The 27,943-nt window shown below is 35.7% G+C and overlaps 4 protein-coding genes across 5 annotated transcripts; all 4 read left to right on the top strand.

Annotated features, from left to right (window-relative positions):
* The first annotated feature begins 367 nt into the window (after positions 1-367).
* On the top strand, positions 368-2,074 carry LOC18587036 (protein ELC-like). The gene has a single exon (XM_007010684.3). The coding sequence runs from the start codon at positions 523-525 to the stop codon at positions 1,750-1,752; it is 1,230 nt and encodes a 409-aa protein (XP_007010746.3). The 5' UTR covers positions 368-522; the 3' UTR covers positions 1,753-2,074.
* Positions 2,075-6,413: 4,339 nt separating this feature from the next.
* On the top strand, positions 6,414-18,000 carry LOC18587035 (Myb/SANT-like DNA-binding domain protein). 2 transcript variants are annotated; one of them, XM_007010683.3, is made up of 3 exons: positions 6,414-6,730; positions 16,588-16,943; positions 17,047-18,000. In XM_007010683.3, the coding sequence occupies exons 2-3, from the start codon at positions 16,590-16,592 to the stop codon at positions 17,605-17,607; spliced, it is 915 nt and encodes a 304-aa protein (XP_007010745.2). In that variant the 5' UTR covers positions 6,414-6,730; positions 16,588-16,589; the 3' UTR covers positions 17,608-18,000. The 2 variants fall into 2 exon arrangements, with proteins under 2 accessions (XP_007010745.2, XP_088658583.1); XM_088802457.1 differs by lacking the exon at positions 6,414-6,730 and having other exon boundaries at positions 16,458-16,943.
* A 152-nt stretch (positions 18,001-18,152) lies between these two features.
* LOC18587034 (BTB/POZ domain-containing protein) lies at positions 18,153-22,097 on the top strand. Its single transcript, XM_088802456.1, has 4 exons — positions 18,153-20,127; positions 20,362-20,443; positions 21,048-21,203; positions 21,436-22,097. Exon 1 carries the CDS (start codon positions 18,677-18,679, stop codon positions 20,087-20,089), a length of 1,413 nt encoding a protein of 470 aa, XP_088658582.1. The 5' UTR covers positions 18,153-18,676; the 3' UTR covers positions 20,090-20,127; positions 20,362-20,443; positions 21,048-21,203; positions 21,436-22,097.
* Positions 22,098-24,389: 2,292 nt separating this feature from the next.
* Positions 24,390-26,137, top strand: LOC18587033 (caffeic acid 3-O-methyltransferase-like). The gene is made up of 2 exons (XM_018128863.2): positions 24,390-24,864; positions 25,459-26,137. Exons 1-2 carry the CDS (start codon positions 24,476-24,478, stop codon positions 26,135-26,137), a joined length of 1,068 nt encoding a protein of 355 aa, XP_017984352.2. The 5' UTR covers positions 24,390-24,475.
* The last annotated feature ends 1,806 nt before the right edge of the window (positions 26,138-27,943 follow it).

The raw sequence follows: 27,943 nt of genomic DNA, 5'->3' as shown, positions 1-27,943 counted from the left end.
GATGAAGATAACACTTAGAGATTAGATAGATTAAATTCTAATCCAATCTAATTTACATCAAATCTATATATAAGTAGAATAAATGGATATTCACAAAAATATTTATAACAATATTGAATTATTTTTTATATTTTTATTTTAAATTAAATAAATATTTATAATTATAAATAAATTAATATTTATTAATCAAACGTGAGGTAACAAATTGACATATGTGATATGATATTTTCACTTTTCACAACATTATATAAAATTACAAATAAGTTTGGATATAGAGTTGTATTTAGCCTCAAATAAAAGTATATAAATTTAATTCAATAATTGGCATTTAAATTTTATGTTATTTAAAAATAATAATAATAAGTGATGGAGTAAGAAAACGAGAGAGAAGGTTCGGCAAAGGCGCCTCCTGCTACCAGTGACGCGTAAAACAGCTCTGCTAAGCAAAACCCCATAACAAAATCTCTCTCGTTCTTCCTCTTTTTACCCTTCCTCTTTTCTGTCCGAATACATCATCGCCCAATGGTTCCACCGCCGTCAACGCCGCCACCCAACCCTCAACAAATCCAGCAATTCCTCTCCTCCGTCCTCTCCCAGCGCGGCCCTTCCTCCCTCCCTTACACCGAAGACACCAAATGGCTAATCCGCCAACACCTCCTTTCCGTCACCTCCCACTACCCTTCCCTCGAACCCAAAACCGCCACTTTCACTCACAACGACGGCCGATCCGTCAACCTTCTCCAAGCCGACGGCACCATCCCCATGCCTTTCCAGGGCATCACTTACAACATCCCGATCATAATCTGGCTCATGGAATCTTACCCTCGTCACCCGCCGGTTGTCTACGTGAATCCCACGCGCGACATGATCATTAAACGCCCGCATCCTCACGTTACTCCGTCCGGGTTAGTTTCGATCCCTTATTTGCAAAATTGGATTTATCCAAGTTCTAATCTCGTCGATTTAGTCCTTAATTTAAGCTCTGCGTTTGCTCGTGATCCCCCGCTTTATTCTCAACGTCGTCCCAATCCAAGCCCTGATCCGAGCCCCAACCCTTCCATTAATTCCTCCATGACGTCTAGTTACGGGCAGCACCCGCCACCGCCCAGGGTGGCGGCGGCTGCCGCAGGGTATCCGCCTTCGCCTTATGGGAGGGTACAGCTGCCGCAATCTCCTGCTCCGCAGACGGAGGATGCATCAGAGGTTTATAAAAGGAATGCGGTGAATAAGTTGGTGGAGATGGTTCATGGGGATATAATTGGAATGAGAAAAGCAAGGGAAGTTGAAGTGGAAGGGTTGTTTTCTGCTCAAGCGGTGTTAAGAAGGAGAGAGGAAGAGATTAATAAAGGGTTGAAAGAGATGCAAGACGAAAAAGAAGGGTTAGAACAGCAGTTACAGGTTGTTTTGATGAATACGGATGTGTTGGACAGTTGGGTTAGAGATAACGAAGGGAAAAGGAAGAACTTAGGGATGACTAATGTGAATGTTGATGAGGCATTTCATTGTGCTGACGTGCTTTCCAAGCAGATGTTGGATTGCACATCTGCAGATTTAGCTATTGAGGATGTGGTTTATTCATTGGATAAGGCAGTGCAAGATGGGGCTGTGCCGTTTGATCAGTATTTGAGGAATGTGAGGTTGTTGTCAAGGGAGCAGTTCTTTCATAGGGCTACTGCAGCGAAAGTTAGGGCAGTTCAAATGCAGGCTCAGGTTGCTAGTATGGCTGCTAGAGCGCCACATTATGCCACATGACTGATTATTGTTTTGTATTTGGATTTGTCTATGAAAGGATCTGTTATTGGAGATTAGCTTCTAGTTAAAATATATATTATCATGATATAGCTTCATTTTTAGTTTACATGATGAAATTTATGTTTCTTTGTATCGATATGTATTATTCAAAGTGGGAAAAATAGCATTATAATCTGAATAATGTGCTCCTGTAATTCATATGTCCACACTCATTTTTGGGTTATTACCCCTTTTCTCTTTTTATAATAAATTTGCGTCCTTCAGCACAGCTGCATCAGTGAGGAAAACTGAATATGGTTGTCCGCTGTATCTTTTGGTATAATGTTTCATGTCATTCATGTGGTGTTGTTAATTGGTAATTTGTAATAGTCAGGATGCCTGTTTAATTTAAAGACCCTTGTTTACCAACTATGGATTGAAGAGTAGGGTGGTAGGAAAATCTAATATTGAATGCAAGAGGTTTTATCTGTTTCTTTTTTCTCACAAGAGAATCTACATTGGCACTAACATGTCAATTCTTTCCAATCAATTGCCTGTTTTTACTCTTGCAAAATGGCTTTTTTTCACTCGCTGAGGTTCTCTAATGTATTATGACGTGGAAGGTAAACATTTTTGCTGATTCTTCTTGGAAGCATGGCTTTCTGTTTAGTATCTACAATCTAGTGAATATATCTATCACCACAACACTTCACACCTCCCTGTCTATAATAGAAGTGAATGCTGCATTCTGAATACTACTGAAACAAGCATTTATCTTTCATATTATTATGATTTTGTCTCATCCTTTGACTTGATTGTTAAATGAATGAATGAATGGATCCACTGTTAAATTCTGTTACGAGTTGTTCAAATGATCAACATATCTTACAAACTATCAGTTTCATGCTGTTTTAGTTATATTCTTGAGGCTAAACTTCTAACCATGTATCCCATCCTCCTTTTCAGTGAGGTTTATTGGATATCTCAGTAATATCATTTCCTAGCCATACTATGTTGCATCCTTGGGACTTTGATATTTCTTGCTTCAGATTTTTAATTGATCTCCTGTCCTTGAAGAATTACTTTATCTTTGTCTGGTTTTAGTTGCCATGCTGATTTTCTGTTTTGTGGATGAGATTATCTCTGCCTCTAGTTTGCATGTGATCTCTTTCTTCATGTTGAAGTAGAAAATACTTAAGATGCTTTGAAGTTGAAATTTACTGTAATGAATCTGAGCCCAGTTCATTGCTTCTAGTCATGTTATTCACATGATTCTTTTTTTAATGGGAGTGTATATTCTAATGCCAACTGATCATATTTCAAAATTATATACATGAAGAAGAGAGATGAACTCCTACTTGTGTGATGCAATTATTCTAATAAGAAGAGTCTTGTTTTATCTATATATGACCTTGCATTTGTCTCATTTATTGAAAATTATACTTAATGTTTTGGTCAGAGTCATCTTCCAGGAATTCATGAAAAATTTTTATTGGAAAATTATAAATCTACAATTGATTTTTACCTTTTTCATATAGGTTCCACTTGAAGTTGGAAAAACTAGGGTTATTTTATTCATCAAAATATGGGATCTACAAGGTAAAAGCTTTTCATAAAACAATGATGCTGAATAACGATTTCATAATACAATGATACTGAATATGTATAGTACCACATGATTATTTATTTATCTTTTCTATACGTGCAGATGATTATAAACTTAGTAAGTTAACTAACTTTAGAAATCAGTGCTTCTCATTTCTATATCTGACAGTCCAGGTGATTAGGGGAGTTTGCCTTTCACCTTGGACCATCTTAGTTATAACCATCAAAGAGACAACCCTGCAATAAAAAGTGACATATAACAATATTAATTCATTCAAATATTGTTTTTACTGGTCAAAATGATGGCCTTGTTTTCTTTTTAAGGAAAGGAAAATTTATATGGAATTAGTATTTGATGAATAATGTACCAAGTGTGAGTATTTGCTTATGTTGGGGCTTCATCCGTCAAAGTACTGTTTATTACTATGTTTGTTTAAACTTTGAATAGAATGAACCTATTACATTTATAATAACAGTTGCAAATCAGGTTCATACCCCACTTTTTGCAGGAATTTATGAGGAGTTTTGGATGCCATTATTCAGGTGAATCTAGAAGGTTGTGGTTTTGATATATAGATATTGTAGTAGGCTACCAGTTGATTATTTTTTTAAGGTTTCAAACCATTGGAATGGTGATTGGAAGATAATTTCAAGAAATATGATCTCAATCGTATATCATCTTGTGTAGTAAGTCATGCTCAGGAAACTTCATACACTTTTGGAGCCATAATCTCCTCTCTCTCTCTCTCTCTCATTTGAATTATATATGTACAAAATTTATGGTTGCTTGACTTATTCGATGCTAATATGTTCGCCTTTCATTTAGACTAGGGTTTGGTTTATGTCTACTTCATTTTCATGGCATCCATTTGGAAAATCCAATCCAGGTCTTAAGTTGTTCATAGGTTGGGATTGGTTCCATCACTTAGATTCTGATTTGTGCTATAATTAGTTGATTGGTGTGTCATAGCTGAGTAATACATGGAGTTTCTGGGTCCTAGTCTGTTAATTGTTGCTTTTGTAAGATTGTCATCTCTGCTGAAATCGATTGGTGGTTGTTCTCATTTCCTGGTGATTTGTGGAAATTTATGATCTGGATAAGGTTCTGCTTGAAATTCTGTAGTGCTGGGTTTTGTAGACCTTAGTTGATGTTGTTTCCTATCGAAGGGCCCTATGAGATTCATATCCATTTGATCATAAAGTTTTACGATGGGTGTTTTATTTACTTGGAATTGGTTGAATGTGTCGTCTAGGCCATATTTTCTTTCTCTTTTAGGGTATTAAGTTTGTTTTCCTTTTTTCCAGTTTGGCTGGGATTGTTCTTCCCATAAGTATTGTTGGATGACTGTTTGCTTATATTGGCTCTCTGTTGAACTGTGTGATTTTTCTTATGGTTTGCTGGTGATTTTGGAATTCTAGATTGTTCTCTGCATTGTGAGAAGTAGCTTTGCAATAAAAGAAACTATGTACAATGTTTTAAGCTTTGCAAAACCTTTTAGGCATTCCTAAACTTCCCTCCAACAGCTCCAAGTTCTGCTTCTTTGTCTGCAATTGCATTTCTTTCTTCACAACAAAGCAAACTGATATCATACAACTCCCATTGTGTGAATCCAGAATCCATGGAAAACCCTGCAAGTCCAGCAGCAGCACCCAAACCAGAATATATATACATATATATATATATATATTTGATGAGTAATATTATTTTAAATTATAAATAATTAAAAATATCCAAAAAAAATCTAAGAAAAAACAAAGAAGTTAAAAAGGAAAATGAGAAAAACAAAATAATTTAAAATTTTCGTAATGGTTTTCATTTCTTTTATTTTGCATCTTTTTCTACCTTATATTTCTCTTTCTTTCACCAAATTAAAGATTTTTGAAACTTGTTTTACTTGGTTTGAAAGAAGTAATTACTTAAAAAAAAGTACTTTCCTACTTAATAGTAATATTTTTTTTCAACTTAAATTATTATTAAACAAAGTCAAAGATGGTTTTATCTAAATAAAAGCCCAAAATGTACTTCTTTTATACAATTTTGCTTGTCACTTGATTTATGATATCATACTCATTTGTTTACTTTATCTATAACCTAAAACAAAAAGTAATCCTTACGGGACTCTCAAATAGTATCACGTGGACACATCAATAAGAGAGTGCTATAAGTCAAAAGAATTGACTAAATTTTTCATGTGAAACCATCAAGATAGAACTATTATGTGATTTGGCTTTAGATGGAGTGCATCACTGATGACCTGTATGGGTAATGGATCATAATTGGTAAGACTTGTTAGGTAAAATTCTAATATTAATAATAAATGAATATAAATAGAATTATTATTTTATAGTCAGATTAACTTTATTAACAAAATAGATAGTTGTTATATACATGAATTAATTAATTAATTTCATAAATATATTTAATAAAATACATGTCAATACTCTAACAATATCACATGTAGAATTTAGAAATTACATCACTAATGTGTAGAATAACTTTTTTTTATAAAATATATATGCAGTGTGAATTGTGATCATATTTCTCTTTTTCTTACAATGCAAGAAGTAGAAATTAAAAAATTTTTAAATTGTTTAATAAAATTAAAATAAATTCTTATTCTTCTATGTGACATTTAGGTGAGGTGAAAATATCATGTAATCATGTCATATAAATATATCATATTATTATCAAATATAACATATCAGTATATCACATTAGCAACACGTGATATAAAATAACAAGTGATATTTTAACCCACAATAATTAATTGGTTGTTAATTATAAAAATTTATTTAGATTTAAATAAAATTATAAAAGTTTAATTGAATGTAATTAAAGTATAAAAATTTATTTAAATTTTTTTTAGATATGTTTAGATATTATGTCATAATTTTTCTTAAATCATATATGAGGTCTAAATTTTGACCAAATGGCTCATTTTCTTACATCGGGAGGGAAGAAAAAAGAAACAAAGTTGGGCAACCGTGTTGCCAAATTTGGACTGACGTGGAAGAGTGTGACAGGACCTTCACATTCTTCAGAAAATTTCCTAGTGCACTTTAGCCAAAATATTAGTAATACTGAACTTTTCCCTCTACACGCGTTTGGCCTTCGAGAAAGTGCCTCCCCTCGAGAAAATTTTTGACCTCATTTCCTTTTGTTTTTATCCGTCGAGAAATAGTTAATTAAAAAAAAGAAAAGGGAAACAGCAGCAAAAGTTCAAAAGAAAACCCTAATAAAAATAAGCTGCCCAAATGCACCGTCACATTTACTTAACGCCTATAGCATCTCCCTGACGACGTCGTTTTTCATCTCTTCCGGCGATCGTATCAGGGTTCTCACCGGCCAGAGATTCTTACTTTTTTTTCTACTACTTTTAATCACGATTCCAAGGTTTCTTTCTTTCTCTCTCTTTTTATAAATGCTTTTATTTATTTATTAATTTATTTGTTCGTTTGTTTATAGGAAGTGAAAACTATTATGTAATTTGATTTTTTTTATGTTTTTTGTGGATTGTTTTGTGTTTATTAACTTGTTGCTTGCTTATTTGTAATGGAAGGAGCAATGGGCTTGTTTCATTGTGGTGAATTTTAGTAAAGAAGCTGAGGTTTGGGCACTGTTTGAGTAATTAAGGAATTGGGTAGCTCAAATCAATGCCAAATGGTTGATTTCTAAATGCTTGTCTATGTGTGAAAGTTAGGTGCTGAGCTTGGTTAGTATGAGATTTAGGCATGTCAATTTTATTGAGGCGAATGCCTGGAAAGATTGAGAAGTTGTTATCTTGTTTTTTTGGTATGCTTAGATATTGGTGGGATTTGTTATCTCTTACAAGTTAGTGCAGTTCTTTCCAATACGAATGTCTCTCTGAACATTGGCATAGACTTAGTTTTGGATAGATCCTGCTCTAGTTGATGAAAATTAAGTTGTCTTGAATCGTTTGGTATGGGCAATTGCATGTCTTGGGAAAAGTTCATGATTGTTCTTCAAGTCAATTCTTATGTCCTGCAAAACTGGTATTGGATAACAAACCATGTCATTGCTATCACAAAATGAATAAGCATTGGTTTCAAAGAATTAACCTTTGTGTTGTCGAGCGACTAAACTTGCTACTTCAAGTGAGTTGTTCTGTTCCCTCTTTCTTTTTCCCACCATAGTTTTTTGGTTTTCAGTATGACATCAATACTGCGTGCTGATGGTGATTACTGAAAACCCTTGGCTATTTGTGGAAATGCTTCCTCTGTTGAACATCGTGTGGGGCAGAGCTCTTCCACAACCTGTTTGGGGTCAAATTGAGTGTTATCTGATGCGTGTATGTGTACGTTTGTGGTTTTTGTTGTAATTTTGGATTATGTTGTGGTGTAATTATGTTCTCTTATATATTCCAATCAAGTATGGAATTTCGATCTCAGATGCTGTTATAGTCCAAGGGTTTGCCTTTTGCAGCTTTTGGTATTATAAATCTGCCTTAATGGTTAAACCTAAAAAAGTTTTAACACTTTTCATACTAGTTTTTCCAAATCTGGAATGTCTCTGTCTTGTAAAGTTCTATGTTCCTGTTAACATGGGGTAGCTATATTCTGTTAGAAGGAAGTAAGATGTCTAGTCCCTTAGAGCATGTAATTATTATAGTCTTAATAGCATTTCTAGAGCTTTTATGAGTGGTATAATTGATGTAATTGTTAGTTTAATATGTAGTTTTGTCGGAGATTGTACAGAGCTGATACTTCCAGCAGTTTGAAATCTTATGTGTGTACACATGATTGGAGGTTGGAGAGTGAAGGGGTTGGTTGGGAACCCCCTTTGGCTCATTCTGATGTCCTGCCACCATCCACCATGAACCCTCAACCTTTTAAAACCCTCACATTTTATCACCATGAACATAGGGCTAGGAATCAAAGAGGATACAATTAAGCAAATAAGAAGTGAGGTAAGAGAGAGGGAATTGCAGTGTAGCACTGATCACTAACTACTCACTTGTAGACAGAGAAATGTTTACATTTGATAACTCATAAATGTTAAACGCAAGACAAGAATTCTATCTTCATAGCCTCAAAAATCATAATATAAGAAAAGGAAGAAAGAAAAATTATGGACTTAAGAACTATCTTGTATGTTTTACTTGGGATGGAGATTGATACATGGGGTTTTTTTTCCCTCTTTGAGTCTGATATTATATTTAAATGAGACAAATTAAAAGTGAAAGACATGGGCCTTTCTTTTTAATGGAGCAGATGTGAGTTAGGAGTTGAATTTTATTGGACAGTGGTTATGTAATTCATTAAGCAAGTAGAATAGTTGAAGTCCAGGGGAATGAGTTGGGTTTGTGAGTGAGCTTCTGTTGTAGGTGACTGTGCTATCAGGTTGGTAATTTGGCCCTTGATTGGTCTGATCTTACAGTTCAATCATTTAAGAGTCAGAACTTGGCCTAACCCTCCTTCTCTGGTATTTAGCATTTTAACCTGGTAACAGCTTAACAAATATTTTGTCCTCTCTCTTTGTCATGCAACACTTTCCCCTCTGAATGTATGGACTTATCCTTGGCATTTAACATCCCAAAGTTCCCCAGTTTTTCAAAAATTTGTCATTTCCTTTACACTTACCCCTTTGCACATCGTACTATGTATGGCATGTTGGAACAGGGGTCTTGCATTTTGATTTTTGAAAATACCAGGGCCTAAATTGTAGTGTTGACATTTTCGCAGAGTGTTCGTGTAATCTACCTACTCCTATGTCATATTGTTATAGACATCAAAAGCCAAAACCCCCTGCCCCACCACCCCCCCTTTTTTTTTCCGAGAAAGAACTATTATCTTTATTATTACTTTGTTCCATGAGAGCTTGATCTTCCTAGTTTAGGCAAAGCTTTCTCTCTCTTTTTTTTTTTTTTTGGGTGAAACTTAGGTGAATCTTTATTTTCCTTTGTTTCATTAACATTATGCATCAATATAATTTGGATTTATCTTCAGTTGGAACTACATAGGTGTTAATAGTGGTTTATATATTCTTGAAATCTGATAGTTGGGAATGTGATTTATAGAAGAAATTAGTAGTGAATACTTATGTTCTTGGCTATAGTTATCCTTAGTTTTAGCTGTCTGCACATTTTCGTGTGACTATAAATAGTTGTGTAGTTTTATTTTATTTTTCTCCTTTTATAATTTTTATTTTTATCCAATTTTTAATTTGTAAACTAGTTCAGTTGTTGACCTATTCATCCAGCTCTTTGGTTGAGTCAATGTCCAGTCCAGTTTTGATCATTGTGGTTGGTAATATGGTACTTATGGAGTTGAGGGATTTGATTTGATTTGAGACTGCAAGATGAAAGGAAAGGCTGCCCTTTCATTATTTATGTAACATTTGCCTTTTAGTTGCAGAAAAGTTTCCTCATCAGTGCAACTTAATCACTTGTCATCTGTAATTTGTCCATAATTAATGGCAATTTTAGTCTATGTAGACCATTTCTGTTTGCTATTAACATCAACTATTATAAACTGGATACAGTTGCATCATTTCAAAGTGTTTAATTGCTTAAATGTTTACATCTGTATACATACAGAAGGATAAAAGTATGACAACTCAATTGCAAATAAAAACAATGGTCAAGTGAGTAATTTGGGTTTTATCCATATTCCAAGTTGTGGTCTGTTATATTATTGGAGTTAAATGGAGAAAATCCAGCTGCGTCTTATTTCTTATAAGAAGTATAACTGCTTAGGTTTTCACTTATCTTTTATATTTTCGCTTTAGTTATCATAAGAACAAATCTGGTTACTTGTAAGAGTATTAGATCTTAGCAATGCCTTGCGTTCTTCTAGGGTTAATGACAGTGTTCATATCTATGATATGAGCCAAGCCTCTGTTTAGCCCTGCCTTCCAATGCTTAAATCACCCAATTTGCACGGACTGACACTGCTCATTTCTGTCATTTGATCCAAGCCACTTTTATGGCCCTGCCTTCTAACGCCTAACTGACCTAATTTGCACATGGTTTCATGTGCTGGTATTTTACACCCAAAGCATGGTTCTTTTCTGTTTGGTTGGAAGCGTTAGTTTTTTGCAGTTGCATGTGCTTTCATCATGTGTTTTTAAGATTACAAGTGCTGTTGGAATCTTTGCATTTATGGTTAAACAAATATGTCTGATTGACCATGAGTCTTTGAGCTATAAACTTAATTATTGCATTTTGAATATTCAAGAGTCAATTAGAAGCCATGTCCTTGTGTTGTTGGTGTTCACTATTGTCTGCTGGTGGAAAAATTGAGGCAAGCCAAAGAAATGAAATTTGAATATATGGGGCATTGTAGATATGACACCAGGGGCTGTAACTAGGGTGGGGCGGGGGGGGGGGGGGGGGGGGGGGGGGGTTGGGGGGGAGCAAGATGGGTGAAGTCACTGTTCTGTCTGATGATATGATGATCCCCATGACCCTTCTTTGACAATACTTTTCCTCTTGTCAGCTATGTTGCCTTTTTGCTTTTACTGGGCAACTCTGTAATCCTGAGTGACTGCCAATTTGCCTTTTTGGTCAAGAGAACATGGTAAAATATCCTGCTCTATGACATATATTCTGAAAATCACAAGAAACACGGGTAATATATAAAACTTGAGAGCATATCAGTTAACACTGTCTCAGCAATGAAACCAAACAGATAGGAGGGCAAGGAATTCGTTTGGTAATATATAGATAGATAGTGTGAAGTAAACAATGAAATATTTGTCTTTCCGATTCCTAGTAAAGACATTTCAGAGACAATATCAAACTGTGAGGGCTGCATTAAACTGACTTAATTTTAGTGCATTTTGACTGAGGTTTTTTTTTTTCTTCTTCCTTAAATACTGGAGCTGATTTAATTTTCTAGTAGTAAGAGTTAGGGTATACCAATTACATGTCAGACAACTAATTCCCTTTGTAATTTTCATTTTCAATAATAGTAGCAAATGCTTTGAGAAAAGGGACACATCCTAAGTTGCATGATGCAAAGGTTATATAGGTTTGCAATTTGTTGTCTTGGTTAATTCTTTAATTGAATTAGGGTTAACTAGAATGTGAAGTTTACAGTGAAATTGCTTTTGGGACTTCATTTCAGAAGTTATTTACTATCACAGCTCGATCTCGGGCCATGACCGGCGCATGGGCCCAATAGGCATAGGCCACTAAGCCCAAGCAAGCCTTTCTATTAAACCTGTTCCTCAATCCAACTATCACCCATCTTTCCTTAAGATCCATAATTCGTAATTTTTCAATAATAATTTCTTTGGAAATAAATCCTGACCACCAAACATATACCATCCTCAAAATAGTGTTATTACTTACCAACCTATGACGACATCATTAATCAGACAAAACATACAGTGATCACAACAAATCTCACAATTTACATTTAACAACCATATACACATGTATAAGACCCTTGATTACAAGCGGAGTGACTCTGGGCATGGTTACTATCACTGAGTGTCATGGAACCTACCAATGATGAGTATGAGAGAGCACCTCAACCTAGGATCCAACTACCTCTAAATCTAAAAACCAAAATATGAAGTTGAAAAGAATGGGTATAAAACCAGTCAGTGAACATAGGAAAGGAACAAGCAAACGATACAGAAGGTTTTAGGAAACACAATGCACTTATGTTAAAAACAATGCAATTTATATATCATAAACAAACCCGATGTCATGTTGTCTTTTAACTCATTTTGAAAACATTTGGGAATTTCAACTTTCAATATTCAGTGCAATCACGTTTCATTTCTCCAACATCTCTATAGTATATGTAAACATGTGTCTAGGAATTTATGTTTACATATATATTATACATATGTATAGATATCTATAGATATTTTCAAGCATACGTCAAGGTATCTAGCTCACTCCCAAGAGTAGTCAACATGGTTCGGTGCATGCAACCATCGACCTCATCTCAGCTCATGTGCACTCTCACACCGCACATAGCTATTATCGTCATATGCATTCCTACACCACATATAGTTATTATCGTTATGAGCTCTTATACCGCACACCACCATCACCATCATGTGCACTCCCACACCACACACGCACGGTTATAGTTATCATTCAATATTACCTTTCAAGACATAACATACATAACATGTAAACAAAAATCTTTACACATTAATATTTTCCACATAATTCATTGTTTTTTTTTGGCCATGTACATAGTTACATAATCCCACTTCCCAGGGAAAATGATATTGACCATCACACAGCTAATTATTACATCCCAAAATCCTCAATGTATCACATGCCACAATTCAATTGGCAATTCAATATAATATTTTCGACACGTGATTCATCACATTATGCATTTTTGAACATAGGGATATCACTCATCAAAGGCTTGTTCCCATGCATATTTTAAAGAGTCAATTAAGAATATTTAAGTACTTCATTCAAATATATATGCATTTATCCAAAATATTTTAAATGCAAGGTCACTCACCTTCTATGCCATCTTACCAAAACCAACACAAGACCTTGTTCGGGCTTGGGTCTTGAAGCTCTAGTGGATCCTATAATGACCAACAATACATCCAACTCAATTGTTTCTAGAGAAATTTCATAATTTATTATTCATAAATCAACATCTACCCATTTTCAGTCTAACCTCAAGTTTTGCCTAAAAATCTAGTCTAACTAATAAACTCAGTAAATCAACAACTTAAACTTGTAACATCTTTACCTTGGTGAGCTTGGTTTGAAGATGGAAAACAAAACCCTAACATTTTTTATAAAGGGGAAAAATCTGAAATTTAGGGAATAGAACTCTAAAACTTGAAACCCATGAGATTAATGATTTTTAAAGGCTAAAATCTTACCTAGCTAGCTTGACAAATTGAAGGTTTAGAAGCTTAAATCTTTAATATTGAAAATGATAGAAAGTGAGGAAAAATCATAAAGAGAGAAAGGCTTTCCTTTTCCTTGAGGTTCGGTCATGGAGGAAGGAAAAGGGAAGAACTATTACTGGTTCGTAAGGATGAAGGAGAAAAGGAAGGAGCATGAAAGAAACATGGTAAAACTTAGTGCACGGTTTTTTTTGAAGGAAGCCATGGGTTGGAGAAGTTAAAAAAGAAAGAAAGAGTTGCTTTTGAGAAGAAGAAAGAAAAGAAATGAATAAAGTGATAGGAGCAAAGTTTCCTTCCAAAAAGAAAGAAGTAATGGCGTTGCTTTTGATGGAAAAGTAAAGATTCTAGAAGCCATTTAGCTAAGAAGAAGAATAAGAAAAGTTGGCCTTAATTGGCCGGCCAAGTGGGAAAAAAAAAAGAGAAAAGTCAAAGAAGAGAGGTGAAAGCTTTTTCACTTGGTCAAAGTAATGCATAGTAATAGTTTTTTTCTCTTTCTTTTTCTTCTCCCTTCTTTCCCTTTTTTTTTTTTTACATAAACTTTACATTTCCAATAATCCTGCATGGGATGGCCAGCCATGGAGAAAAGAATGAAGAGTTAAAGTTTCCTTTGAAAGCTTTGACCAAGCTAAATGGTAAAATTGCCATTTGACCCATGAAAGTTCTCATCCTTTTCAATCAAGTCCTCCCATCATTCCTTTAATATCAATTTCTTTCTATTTTTCTTCCTTAACACTTGTACAAATAAAATATCAAGTTTATACTTTACCAACATGTCTCAATAATATTTAAATATATACTTACCCTCTCTTGCTTTATTTAATGAAGGCACGTAGGCTCCATTAACATCATTTTTCTTTCAAAATTCTTCCTTACTTCTTCTTCCTCACCTGGATTAGCCATATAATCCTCCTTCATGACTAATTTTAATAGTAGATAAAATATTATTTTTTTATTATTATTTTCTCGTATGTGGAATATTTTATTTCAAAATATTCCTTCCACCTGTCTCCATTTTTTCGTGCTTAATTTAGCTTCAATTGACCCTCGTCTTATCAATAACGTCGTATTGGCTTCTACATTGAGAGTACGGGGTGTTACATTCTCCTTCACTTAAAAAAGAATTCGTCTCTAAATTCACATCAGCGTCGAGTGATTACTCTCGCTCTATGATCTTATTTCATTTCCTCTTTCTTAGGCATTTTTAATTTTTCCACTTTATTTACTTTCGGCTCGGATAGATTACTTTACAAGATTAGGGTACATAACTTATATCTGTTATCATCCTTGAATCAAAACGGCGGTATCTTTCAACTATTGATCTCTCTTATCACTAAGATCCCAATCTCAATCATATTGATTTTGATCACAAATTATACTTACTTGTGTATATCTAATCACCATCTCTTTACTTCGTTTCTGGTCAAGTTTTTGAGATTCCTTTATCTTATCTCCATACATTACTTCATAACTTATAGCATTATAAACATGCCATATTCATTCCTATACATATTTTCAACATTAAGGGAGGTTAAAGTTTTCAATTATTCCCACATACTTCATGTTTACCTTGCTTCTATGCGATTCAAGTCTTCTTAGTTTTTCTGTTAATTGCACGTTCAAAGATTCACACTTCTACATCACTCTTAATCCGATCCAATTTACATCATGTGGAAAGGCAACTCACTTGCCAATCCTTAATTCTAATTGCAATTTCTTCCATTCACCATCAAATTCTTTTCATTAGTTCTAATCCTTCATGTCTCTATATGTACCACAATTATTCTGACTTGAACTTTTCGATTATCATTGACAGATTAAATTTTGTCTTCCTTAATCAATTTCTCCAATTACTCATTTGTAATACTATAACCATTTATTTTTCATCCATTGCACTATTGCTTTGTGGAGAGTCTAATATAACTATGTCTTAGCACTTCATTAATTCTTACATCTCAATCAGATTAATCACTCTTGTATGGCTTAACCACACTATAGATTCCATTTCTTGATAGTCCTTCTTTGACTATTGCTCCAAAATTCCTTATATCAACGTAACTCAATTTCTGATGGAATCTCCTATCATTGTATCATCTATACAACTCATCACACATATTGAGTTCAAATCTCAAATCATTATGAATAATCCTTCAATTTAGTTAGCTACAATAATCAACTCTACATATACGTATGTAAACACATTTAAATGTTGACGTTCATCGCTATGTGTAGGAATCCTTGTGTCAAGTGCCTTCGAACTGAACTGCCCTTTATTCATTCCAATCCATAACTAAAATTCAATACCATATTCTTCTTCTTAGCCAAATGGCTTCTAGAATCTTTACTTTTCCATCGAAAGCAACGTCATTACTTCTTTCTTTTTGGAAGGAAACTTTGCTTTCATCACTTTACTCATTTCTTTTTCTTTCTTCCTTTTTTTACTTCTCCAAACCATGACTTCCTTCAAAGAAAATCGTGCACCAAGTTCTACCATTTTTCTTTCATGCTCTTTCCTTTTCTCCTTCATCCTCACGAGCCAGCAATAGTTCTTCCCTTTTCCTTCCTCCATGACCGAACCTCAAGGAAAAGGAAAGCCTTTCTCTCTTTATGATTTTTCCTCACTTTCTATCATTTCAATAATCCTACATGGGATGGCCGGCCATGGAGAAAAGAAGGAAGAGTTTATATCATTTAATACTCCCATCACTCTTTTAATTTCAATTTCCTTCTATTTTTCTTTCTTAATACTTGTACAAATAAAAAATCAAGTTTATACTTCACCAACGCGTCTTTATAATATTTAAATATATACTTACCTTCTCTTGCTTTATTTAATGAAATCACGCCGGTCCCACTAACATCGTTTTTCCTTTAAAATTCTTCCTTACTTCTTTTTCCCCACCTAGATTAGTCACATAATCCTTATTCATGACTAATTTCAACAATAGATAAAATATTATTATTTTATTATTATTTTTTCGTGTGTGAAATATTTTATTTCAAAATATTTCTTCCACCAGTCTCCACTTTTTCGCGCTTAATTTAGCTTCAATTGACCCTCATCCTATCGATAACGTTGCATTGGCTTCTATACTGAGGGTACGGGGTGTTACATTTACAGATTAATTTTTGTTGATACAGAATGTAATGTGACTCTCCTCTTGGACTTTATTGTGTCCTCCATTGTCTGTTAACATGAGAAAACAATATAAATATTATTTTTTAGCTGGAGTCAAAATTGTTTAGATAATCATTGCTTTGTTTATTTGTTTGTATGATCGTGGCATCATGGAATTCTCAATTTGACTTATATATAATTTTTGTTGAGCAATGTTTTCTATTGCACCATAACATGACAACGTCATTGTTTTTTCGTTGTACTGGATTAGGAATGGACCACTATGACCTGCAGGCACAGAGAAGGGAGATGAAGCATAAGGGAAGAAATGTAGTGTGGTCGATTGCGATGGACAAGTGTCTTATTGAAGCTCTGGCCATTCAGGCTAAAAATGGGAATAAAATTGACAAATGCTTTAATGAAAATGCATATACTGCTGCTTGTATTGCTGTGAATTCTCGTTTTAATTTAAACTTGAACAATCAAAAAGTTGTTAATCGTCTTAAGACAATTAAGAAAAGGTACAAGGTAATGAGGGATATGCTAAGTCAAGATGGATTCAGGTGGAATCCAAATTCAAAGATGATTGAATGTGACAGTGAAGATCTTTGGAAAAGATATATAGCGGTCAGTGTGTTCTACATTCTTTTCCATTGTTCTTTTTTTTTTTCTAATAAAAATTTTTAGGGAAAAAATCTTTCTATTGCGTAACTTCAAATATATTGAGCAGGCACATTCTGATGCAAGAGGATTTCGAGGAAAACAGATTGAGATGTATGATGAGCTAAAGATTGTCTGTGGAAATTATCAAGCCCCTAGTCGTTGGGCTAAGATGAAGGATGGAAGTCAACCAACTGGGTATAAGAATTTTGAAGAAGATTCTGCTTCTTTCTTATCACCAAGTTCAGATGACTTAAGTGATACAGATGGAACGGAGTCATATACTGGGCAACCGGAGTATTTGCAAGATGGTAGTCAAGACCCTCCTGTAATGGAGCCTCTCAGACAACTTCCAAAGCGACCCCGTGGCTCAGATTCTCTTCAGGAGGCAATGTTGGCAGTGGCATCCAGCATTCGGCGGTTGGCTGATGCAATGGAGCGAAGTAAAACTCCAATCAATCCCTCTGAATTGCTAGAGGCAGTTATGGAGGTTGATGGTCTGGAAGAAGCTAAACAGATGTATGCATTTGAGTATTTGAATGCTGACCCTATCAAAGCTAGAGCCTTCATGACGTACAATGTTCGGATGAGGAAGACATATTTGTTTAGACAGTTTTGGTGGTGGAAATGAATGGTGTTGAGTTTTGAACCTTTTGGTATATAATCTACAGTACTGTGGGAATACTTATGGATGTTGGCACATTAGACCTTATTTCATTGATGCTTGGAGGTGAATGTACAGATTTCAGATGTTCACAGGTTAAACATATATGGCTCGAAGCCAGTACTGTAAAGCAACAATCCGGGCGCTTTTGTCCTTCTTCTTTGAGTGAAGGTAGCTGTAGGTGTAAAATTAACACTTTTTCTGCCTCTACTCTCCTAACAAGCTCAAGTGTTATTTTTATCATGTTGGATGTAACTGGTCAATGTTTTTCCTGTCCCTCCCCAACACCCCCCTCCTCTTGTTTCATGTTTCTCGGATACATTAAAACTATTTGAAGTCAGTTTACTTGTGTAGTTGTTACATTGAAGAGCTCATTCTGATGATACAAGCTTTTCCATCTAATGAGTTGTATTTGCAGGTCTTCTTTTTGGTAGCGAAGTAGTGTTCTTGTATCATTCAGAATCAGCATGACACTCAAGCCATGTGAATACATTCAAGATAACAGCAGGACATATTCCTCAACCCAGAAAGTATCATAAATCATAATCACAAATATAAGCTTTGCTTTGCTAATGAATGAGTATCTTCTTGTACTACATTCCCTGCTTCCCCTTTTTTGGGTTTTTACAATCCATCAAAATTTTTTTTATGCTTCAACGGTGGAAGAAGCCGCCATCACTCGTTTACCGGGGAAGATTGTGTACTTTTACACTACCCATTTCAATTAACAACTCATGATTGAATTTGCCCTTGTTTAGGATACGATTAAGGACCCAACTTCAAATCTTTGCTGATTCGTCTGAAATGGTACTGTCAGATGGCTCAATCTGGTGATATGGGGATTGCTCATAAGTTGTTCGATGAGATGGCCGAGAGAAATGTAGCAGTCGGTGTTTGAGGCTCGATGATTTCCAGGTTTTTGAATGTGTTTTTTTTTAATATAATTCTACCCAAACCGTTAACTTCCAAGCTACAGTCATCCACTTACAAAGTTAATGATTTTGAGGGCCTTAACTTAATCAGTTGATGAACTTCAATGGCTGACCAGAACTCCAATCCAACCATTCCTTTCGACCGCATAAAGCTCAACGTTGGCGGCAAGCTTTTAGAAACCACCGTCTCCACCCTCCAATCCGGCGGTCCTGATTCCCTCCTTGCCGCCCTCTCCAACCGTCCTTTGCATCATGATTCTAACCCTATCTTCATCGACCGTGATCCCGAAATCTTCTCTGTTCTTCTTTCGCTCCTCCGCTCTAACCGCCTCCCTTCCGCCGCTCTCCGTCGTTTCTCTCTCCAGGAACTAACTGACGAGGCTCTTTATTACGGCGTCGAGTCCCGCCTCCGCTCTGCCTCCTTGCCCTCACCACTCCGTGGCATAGACGCCGCTTTAGTCGATACAATCCGCCCGGCCGCTGAGGCTGTTCCTTCCACCTTCTCCGCCGCCGAAGACGGTTCTCTTTGGATCGCTCACGGTGGTCAAATTTCACTCTATGATTCCTACTTATCATACTCCACCGCCGTGCGTACGCATCTCGATGACATCACCTTGATTTGCAGGGTCTGGCCGGATATAGCCGCTGTCGGATCAGAATCCTCCTCGGGCCTCCACTTCTACGACCTCTCGAGCGGGCGCTATGCGGGTTCAGTTCATTGGACCGACCAAGCAGACCCGCGGATATACAAGGCTCGGGTCAGCGCCATCGCTAACTCACCGGACTCGCTCTTCGCATCGTTCGATTGTCCTCATAGAGAGAACGGCGTCCTCGTGATTGACAAATCAACGCTCCAGGTTTCATCGGAGCTGGCTCGCCAATCAGGAACCGCCGCGAAGAACACAGTAGCGGGAAAGCTGACGTGGCTGCCAGCAACTGGTTTGGTTATCGGCAGTGCTGTCACGTCCGGGGCGTTTGGTTACTCCGGTTACATCAGGGTGTGGGACCCGAGAAGTAGGCAGGTGGTTTGGGAGACGAACGAGCCAGGTTCAGGCCGCAGCAGCAGGTTCGGAGATGCATTTGCTGACGTTGACGTCGACGCTGACGACTTGACTCTCTTCAAGATATGCTCAAAATCGGGGGACTTGGCAATGGCAGACATTCGTAGCTTAGGGGAAGATCCATGGGTATATATGAAAGACACAAATCCTAGCCTGAGAGACACCAGCTGTGGCAGAAACAATGTCATCTTGCATTGCTACAGGGGACAGGTTTTCGTAGGGAAGGACGGAGGACTGGAGGTTTGGTCGCGGGAGAAACCATGTCAGCAAGTATGTGAAAGTCAAACTCAAAGTTTGAGGAGGAATTACGTGGATAAAGTGGAGGATGCAGAGAGAGGGATGATAAAGAGAATTGAAGGGGGTGGGCAGAGATTGTTTGTAAGCAGAGAAGATGTGGAGGGGATTGAGGTTTGGGAGAGTTCCAACTATTCTGGAGCAGTTTCTGTTTCCTCCTAATACAGAACGAAAGGCATTGAATGAGTAGATTCTATTTGGTATGAAGAATTAAGTCTCTGAACTGAGGCTTTGTATTCCTTTTATTGCTGTAATAGTGTTTGATTTGTTTTATCAACTTGTAATGAGATTTAATTTGTCTGAAAATCATATGACTGATAATAATATAATCAAAGTCTTGAGTTTTCAAAATACCGGTACATCTTTTGATGGTGTTAGCTGTTTATAACAATGGGGTTTTTAATTTTGGTAGCAACTTCAATTTTGATTGGCAGGCAATGGTCTCAGCTGTGCTGTTTCCTCCAAGGCACAGTGATGGGTCGATAGTGAACTAATGGAACTAAACACAGCAATGAGGTTGGTCATGAAACTTCTTTAGACTTTTAAGGGGCAGTGTTTTTTGTTGCATTATCTTATTCACTTCCTCAGTTGGGAATTTCCTTTGCAGTTCTGTGATAAGGAATATGCCTTCATCCTTGTTTCTCTGTCTTGAAACCTTTCTACCCCACTCTCCAAAATTTGTATGCAAGAATGCAAGTCAGTCGTTTATTATGTTCTAATTGATAGTTACTGCAAAAATTGCCAAAGCTAAGGTTGAAATTAAGCAAGAGTGACTTGATGTCTTACTTTATGCGAAGCATTTGTAGTACACAGTATATTTCTTTTTCTTTTTTTTGAAAGGCCACAGTATCCTTCTTTTCCTTCTTCCTTTATTTTCTTTATCTTGTATTGTTGATTAATAAGTAATGACAAGGTGTTACAGTTGTGTGGAACATGTTGTTCCATTTAGCATTGTCAGTTTGAGCAGTTTTTAACCTTAGCTCATGTCTGTATCTTTCAAAATGTCTTTTCAGAGAATTTTCATGTTCCAGTTGCTGTTGTTGCTGCTGTTACTTTGTCAAACCTATATGTACTAGATTGTTTTCCTTGTCTCATTTACTGCTATTTCTAATATGGGCAGATGTTCTTGCTGCTTATTCTGTGTCGAACGTGATGGTACACTTAACAAATGTGTGGAAGCTTAATCTCACACATGCTAATGCCATTGTCAATCTTTGGTGGGGTGTAACAGCCATGCCACCAACAGGAATGTTGTTCATTGTAGAAACTCTTACAGGTGATTTCTTTATGCTCTTAATATCTACGCTTGCCTACAGCATAGTGAAAATCCGCCCATATATTTTATTTTTTGTTACAACTATTTCCCTTTCCACTGAGTTATGCTGTTTAGAAAATTGTATAGAGTAAACTTAATCACACACTGCAATAAATATTATCATTATCCTTTGCGCTTCGTTTAATTGCAATACTCTGTATAATAACCTGGACTTAAGCACTACTACATGCAGGGGTTGGGGATTTAGTCAGCATCATCGCCACCAGTTGCTGCTAAGTTACTGGACCTGCACTTCATTTAATCCCAAATGCATCTATAAAGGACAGAAATTCTTGTTTAGACAGCATTAGTCTTAAGAGCTGTTGGAATGTGAAGGTGCCAAACACTCTCATCCTTTATTGTTGAGCAAAGGAAACAGAAGAACAGATGAGTAAAGGAAAGACTGTAGGCATAACTTTGTGGTCCATTGCTTGCTATGATCATCGTTCCTATAGCTGCAGATATAGGAATGGCCATAGTAAAGCCATGATCAATTGGGTTTGGGATTCCAGCAATAGGCATAATGAGAGCAACGCTAGTGTTTTTTAAGTGGTTGATGTTGGTACACCATTGACCTCCTACTTGGAGATTTCCAAATTCCATGTTAATCAGTGTTATTTCCTAATTCTTCCTAAAATAGCATTTTTTTTTCTTTGTGGTCTCCATTACAAAGTGGACCTTAGTGTGATTGGGTAGCAGATTCTGTTTCTTAGTTGTGGCAAAGTAAACATATGATTAATTACAAGTACTTTTAGACTCTGGGCGTTATAATTGTGTTGATTGGGTATGTTTAACTATGAGCCTTGCAAAATATGAAGTATAGGGAGCTATGAATGACATGATTCAGTTTGGATTTTTAGTTGTCAATTAAAAGATGCATAATTGTGCCTTTGGTGTTCACTATCTTTGGCTGCGGGGGGTGTAAAGAAAATAAGTTTGAACAGATGGGGCATTTTGTTGGTACCTATATACCACCAGGGGGCTGGGCTGGTGGCTAGACAGTGGATTCACTGATGAAACAGAGTGTCATATAATTGCAGTGGCCCTTTTATTGGCTCTTTTTCTTTTTATGGCATTTTATTGCAAATTTTTTTTTTTACTTTTTCTGAGCAACTCCATAATCCCTAGTGACTCTGCAAATATACCTTTTTGGTGAAGAGAACATTGTAACTATTCTGCTCTATGGATATATTCTGAAATTTTCAAAGAAAAAAGGGGTATTATATAAAACTTTGAGATAATACATAATCAACTGAGACATGCACACATGTTGACACTTAAAACTTGTGCTTGTTTCTATATATCATAAAATTTAAACAGATGGGGGGGGTGAGGAGTGCAATGTGTAATATAGATTAGACAGTAAGCAGTAAACAATTAAATATAAGTCTTATAAAATCCCATAGAGACAATCCCAGAGACAACCTCAAACTGTGAAGGTGGTGCATTAACTTAGTTTAGGTGCATATTAGCAAGGGAGTTTTTCATACTGAAGTTGATAAATGTTTCAATTGGTTAGAGAAAGGGCAAGCCCGTTACTTGTCAGACAAATAATTCCCTATGTGGTTTTAATTTTGAATGATAGTCATAGTAGTGAATGCTCTGATAAAATGTCTGATATTAAAAGCACTGTAAATTGCAGGCCAAGCAAGGGGGAGATAGAAGCACATCTTAAGTTGCATTATGCAAAGGTTATGGTAGTAACTAGTAATTTCGTTTTCCTTCAAGTCTCTGATAGATTGGTTATTTATTCGACCTTAAGGGGGGGGTTTTTGGACGATGTGTGTTCATGATGGCCTCTTGATATTATCAAAAGATATCTATATATACATACATATATATATATATATATATATATATTAACATCTTTAATTAATAATTCCCATAACCCCATTTTCCATCAAAGCTTAATTTAGCTTTGGTCATGTTTGCAGCAAGGAAATGAAAAAACCTAAGGACAGAATAATACCTCAAGTTAACCGGAATTTCAAGTTCATTAATTTGAGTTTGTGATGGAAACCTGAGAAATATTAACGTTGTAATTTCATGTGGGAAAAGAATAATACCTCAAGGTGTTAAAGTGGGAGAAAAGAAAAGCATAGGGTGTTAAGTGAGAAATCATCAAACCTAGTGAAGTTTACTTTTGATATAATCTAATTTTTCATCGTGTATGCGCGAGCGTGTGTCATAAATCTCACATTAATAAAAAAAAAATAAGTAAGTTTTGAGTTTACAAATAAATATCTTTTTTCTCTTATCAAGTATATTTTTTGAATTGAAAACGTGTTGATTCGTGACAAATGGTATTCAAACATATCCACATCTTCACTGATGTGGGCCTTCCTTCACCAATGATATTAAAATTAAGATAAACTCGGATTAGTATACAAGACTCAAATCAATAGAAAAGTCTCTCTTTATAAATAAAAGTTTGTTTGTATTGACAAAATGTATATGTATAACCCACGGACAAAACTTGTTGCATATTTTGTTCAGGGCTTAAGGTTGTGTCTCTATAAAAAGCTTACCCTAAACCTCATACAGTAACTTCTAATCCCCCTCCAAATGGCAAAAGGAACTTCATCCAAAGTACGTAACGGGAACCTTCGTCTTCTAACAAAATCACATCGTTTGTTTATGTTTGGAGGATTATGTATAACTTGTGCAAAGGTGAATAACTCAAGATGGAATGATTTTGTAGTTCAATAGGCTTAAACAGGTGCGACAAAACCATCCTTTTTACCCACAGAAGCAGCGCTGTGCCTGATGGACCTTCCCAAGTCTCCACCTGTATTCAATGGCATTGACACCTTCTCTCTTTACCCTTCCCTTGCCTTTGTCTTTCTTCCTCTCTTGGTTTTTGTTCTTGTTTGGTATCAAAAGAAAACAAAAAATAAAGACTTGGTATGATGCTTGATTGATAAAGATGCAGAGGGAGGCTTAATTGCCTATCCTTCCCTGTTATATATCCTGCTTTGGTCTGTATGTCCCCTTGTACTCTGTTGTTTTCTTTTCTTATATGTAATGTCTTGTCTTCTCTATAGTTGTTGGATTGTTCCACTTTTATAAATGTTACGGAGATAATAAAGAGCAACTCCATGATTACTTTATTTATTTCTTCGTGAGTAATTGTAAACCCCTTCTTATCCCTCTCTTCAATGTTATAAAGGGGAAGCCAAAACCCAAGAAGCAAACTGAACTTTCACCTTGGGGGGGCCAGAGTGTCAGAAGAGATGAGTACCTCCATGTCTGAAGAGGAAGAAGCATTTGGTTACGCCTGGTGTCTACGTTCGTCCGACATGTTCTGCTTTGTCCTGGATGCAGCCATCCAGCTTGGTCTCTTCGATATCATAGCTAAAGCAGGCCCTGGTGCACACCTTTCTTCCTCCGAAATCGCTTCTCAGCTCAATGCCAACAACCCCGAGGCACCTTCACTGCTGGATCGCGTGCTACGACTGCTTGCTTGCTACGATTTAGTTACCTGCATCACCCGAAACCTTGATGGAGATGGTAAGGTTGAGAGACTGTATGGACTTGCTCTGCCTGGTAAAGCATTTGTTCCTGACGAAAGCAGAGGATGCTTGGCTGGTTTTGCTATCACCAAGGCCAAGATAGAAGCCTAGTACGTAGAGAGCTATGCCTAATCTATTTACTTTCATTATTTATCTCATCACAAATAACAATTCTATCTAAACATATCTTTTCATTGTTAGAGTGCACAGAGAAAAGTAATTTAAAAAAAAAATTTAATATAAAATTTGAGATTTATTGTATTATTTTGGGAGGGTCATTTGAGCCTACTAAATATTTAAAATTTTAAAAATTGGACCGTAGGTTGAACTATTGAGGATTCAATTTCTGATTTTTAATCCAATCACTTTTACCGGCCGTACAATCAAAGTATGGTGCTAGTCTTAAAAATATAATATCAGTATTAAATAAATATCGAATATAATTAATATTTATAATTAGATATGAATAGTAAATATTGTAAAACCACTATCTAAATTCTAATCGAACCTATGACATGTGGTAAATTTACTATCCAAACTCTATTTAAATTCCATTATAAAATACTTTAATTTTACTTAATTAGGTATTCAATTGTAAAATAACCATTACCGTCCCTAAAGTGAAGTTTTTTTTATATATATAAATATTATACTTTGTTTTTACTTATTTTAACATGGAAAATCTGCATGCATTGTGTGTGTAGCCTATACTTGAAAGACATGATCCTTGATGGTGGGAATGTGTTTGAGAGACTGCACGGGGCGGGAATGCCTGTATACCAGTATATGAGCTTACATCCAGACATGGCCAGGAAATTTGACACCACCATGACTAATCTTTCAAAGGTTGTTATGAACAAAGTGCTGGATAAGTACCATGGGTTCCAAGGCATTCCATGTTTGGTAGACGTTGGAGGTGGCTATGGCATTTCTCTCAGCATCATCATCTCAAAGTACCCTTCTATCCATGGCATTAACTATGACATGCCTCACGTTATCCAAGACGCACCCTCTTTCCCTGGTATCCAACACATTGGAGGAGATATGTTCTCGAGCGTTCCTAAAGCAGATGCCATAATGATAAAGGATGTGCTCCACAACTGGAACGACGAACGATGCTTGAAACTGTTGAAAAACTGCTACGAGGCATTGCCAGAGAGAGGGAAAGTCATTGTGGTGAGTTACGTGATGATTGACGAACCAGAGGCGAGTGATGGTGCTAAGTTTGTGTGTCAGATGGACCTCCTAATGGCATTGCAAGGTGGAGCAAAGCAAAGAACAGAGAACCAATTCAAGGACTTGTCCAAGGCTGCTGGGTTTTCAGACTTTCAGCTCAACTGTCGTATTTTCAATGCAATTGGTGTCATGGAATTTTTCAAATGAAGTTACTATTCATTTTCTTTAGTGGCTTTGATACCATTAATTTAGATAGAAATAAGGTTATTACGTATGAAATGATTAGTATTTATTGATAAGATAATTAGATTATTTAAAAGTGTTCATGAATCAAATTTGACTTGATTTTGATCAAATTTTGAATATAATTTTTAAATTCATACTTTATTTGATTTTGGATATGATATTTTAATTTAAGTTTAATTAATATTTACGAAGTTTGAATTTTGATTTTTAAGATATAAGTAAAATTTGGTTCGATTTTGATTCAAGATGAAAATAATAATTTGTAATAACTAAGTTTCAAGTATATAAAATTATCAAATTTAATTATATAAAATTTAGGTATTTTATATTAAATTTGGTCGAATTCGGTGCCAGATATTGTGAGCTCTAAGTTATTTCATTCGTCGAAAGGAAAAGAACAGGCAAAACTGAACTGAAAAGGAAAATGAAGGCAACGAGTTCAATCTTGTTGCCCAAGAAAGATATCATTAGTTCCCATCCCACAGACAAAACGAACCTCGATCCTCGAGCCAATTTTAAGTGACCCAAAAGACCAAATTGAATCTCACGCGACCAGTGTGAAAGCATACACGTGGCGTGGCTTTTCCGTAAACAACAGCCTACTAGGCCACCAGTACAGCCAACATGTCTACATGCCTTTTCATCTTCTTCTCCCAAAAATCACTACTCTCTGTTCTCTTAAACACTAAAACTCCGTTTCCAGTTTTCTCATGGTTTTTCAGGAAAACCCATCAAAGGTTTTAGCATTTTTAGGGATATTTTAGGAAGCCTAAACAATGAAGGGAAGGAATTTAACCTTAACCAATGAAGACAACGAAGGTCCATATCACATGCATGGGTTTTTCCTTTGTTATATATATATATATATATGGCAAAGTTGCTAACTTGGTTTTGGATTTTTCATTTTCTCTTTTGTTTTCTTTCTATTGTGTGTGTTTTCTCTTAGTAGATGGGTTATTGTTAAGGAAGGAAAACAGGGAAGCTTTTGATAATGATGATGATGATGAAGAAGACAATGGAAATGATAAAGACTCCTCCTTTCCTTCATTTTTAACGTTTATAATGCAAAAGACTCCTCCTTTCTTTCGTTTCTAACGTTAATGCAAGCCTTTTTTAAGGTTCTTTTTGGTTGCTAAATACGGGCCTTTTTTTAGTCCATTTGTTGCCATTTTTCTCTTTGTTTCTCTCTCTCTCTCTCTTTAGGTGTAGCATGACTTTCTATTTCTTTTTCTTTAAAAAGATAGATTTTCATTAATATATGCTTATTGAAAGTTTCTTCTTTTACGCGAAAGGAGTAGGTAGAGGTGATAAAACCAAATCCCAGACCAGTTAATTTGAGATGTCTTTCATTTTTAGATATAAAGGGTTCTCACTCCTCACTCCTCGATTTGTTTTGAGTTGCATGTAGACTTTAATATTTATCACCACTTCACAAGAGCTGTATTATTTTCAATTCCATTTTCTTTTCTTTTCTTTTATTTTGGCTTTATCTCATTTGTTAGTGTGGTTTATTTGCTCGTGCTATTTCAGTTGTTTAAACTACAATAATACTAAAAATACTTCTTCTGTATTATCTATGGTCAATTGATTTGGGTTATTGCTTCCATTTTTATGTTCTGCATTTCAATCCTTCCTAAGTGGCATTTTGGGTTATTTTAGCATCTGTATTTATCACAACTCCTTTTCAATAGTTTTGGTTATAAAGTGTACTATTAGTTTAATTGTTCATGAACACTGATGACTGAAACTGTGTTGATGGGGATGAGC

Source organism: Theobroma cacao, chromosome 10, assembly GCF_053813885.1.
Source record: "Theobroma cacao isolate CCN51 chromosome 10, ASM5381388v1, whole genome shotgun sequence".
Classification (NCBI taxonomy): domain Eukaryota; kingdom Viridiplantae; phylum Streptophyta; class Magnoliopsida; order Malvales; family Malvaceae; genus Theobroma; species Theobroma cacao.
Note: the sequence above shows the minus strand (reverse complement) of the source record. Positions and strands in the feature narration are given on the sequence as shown.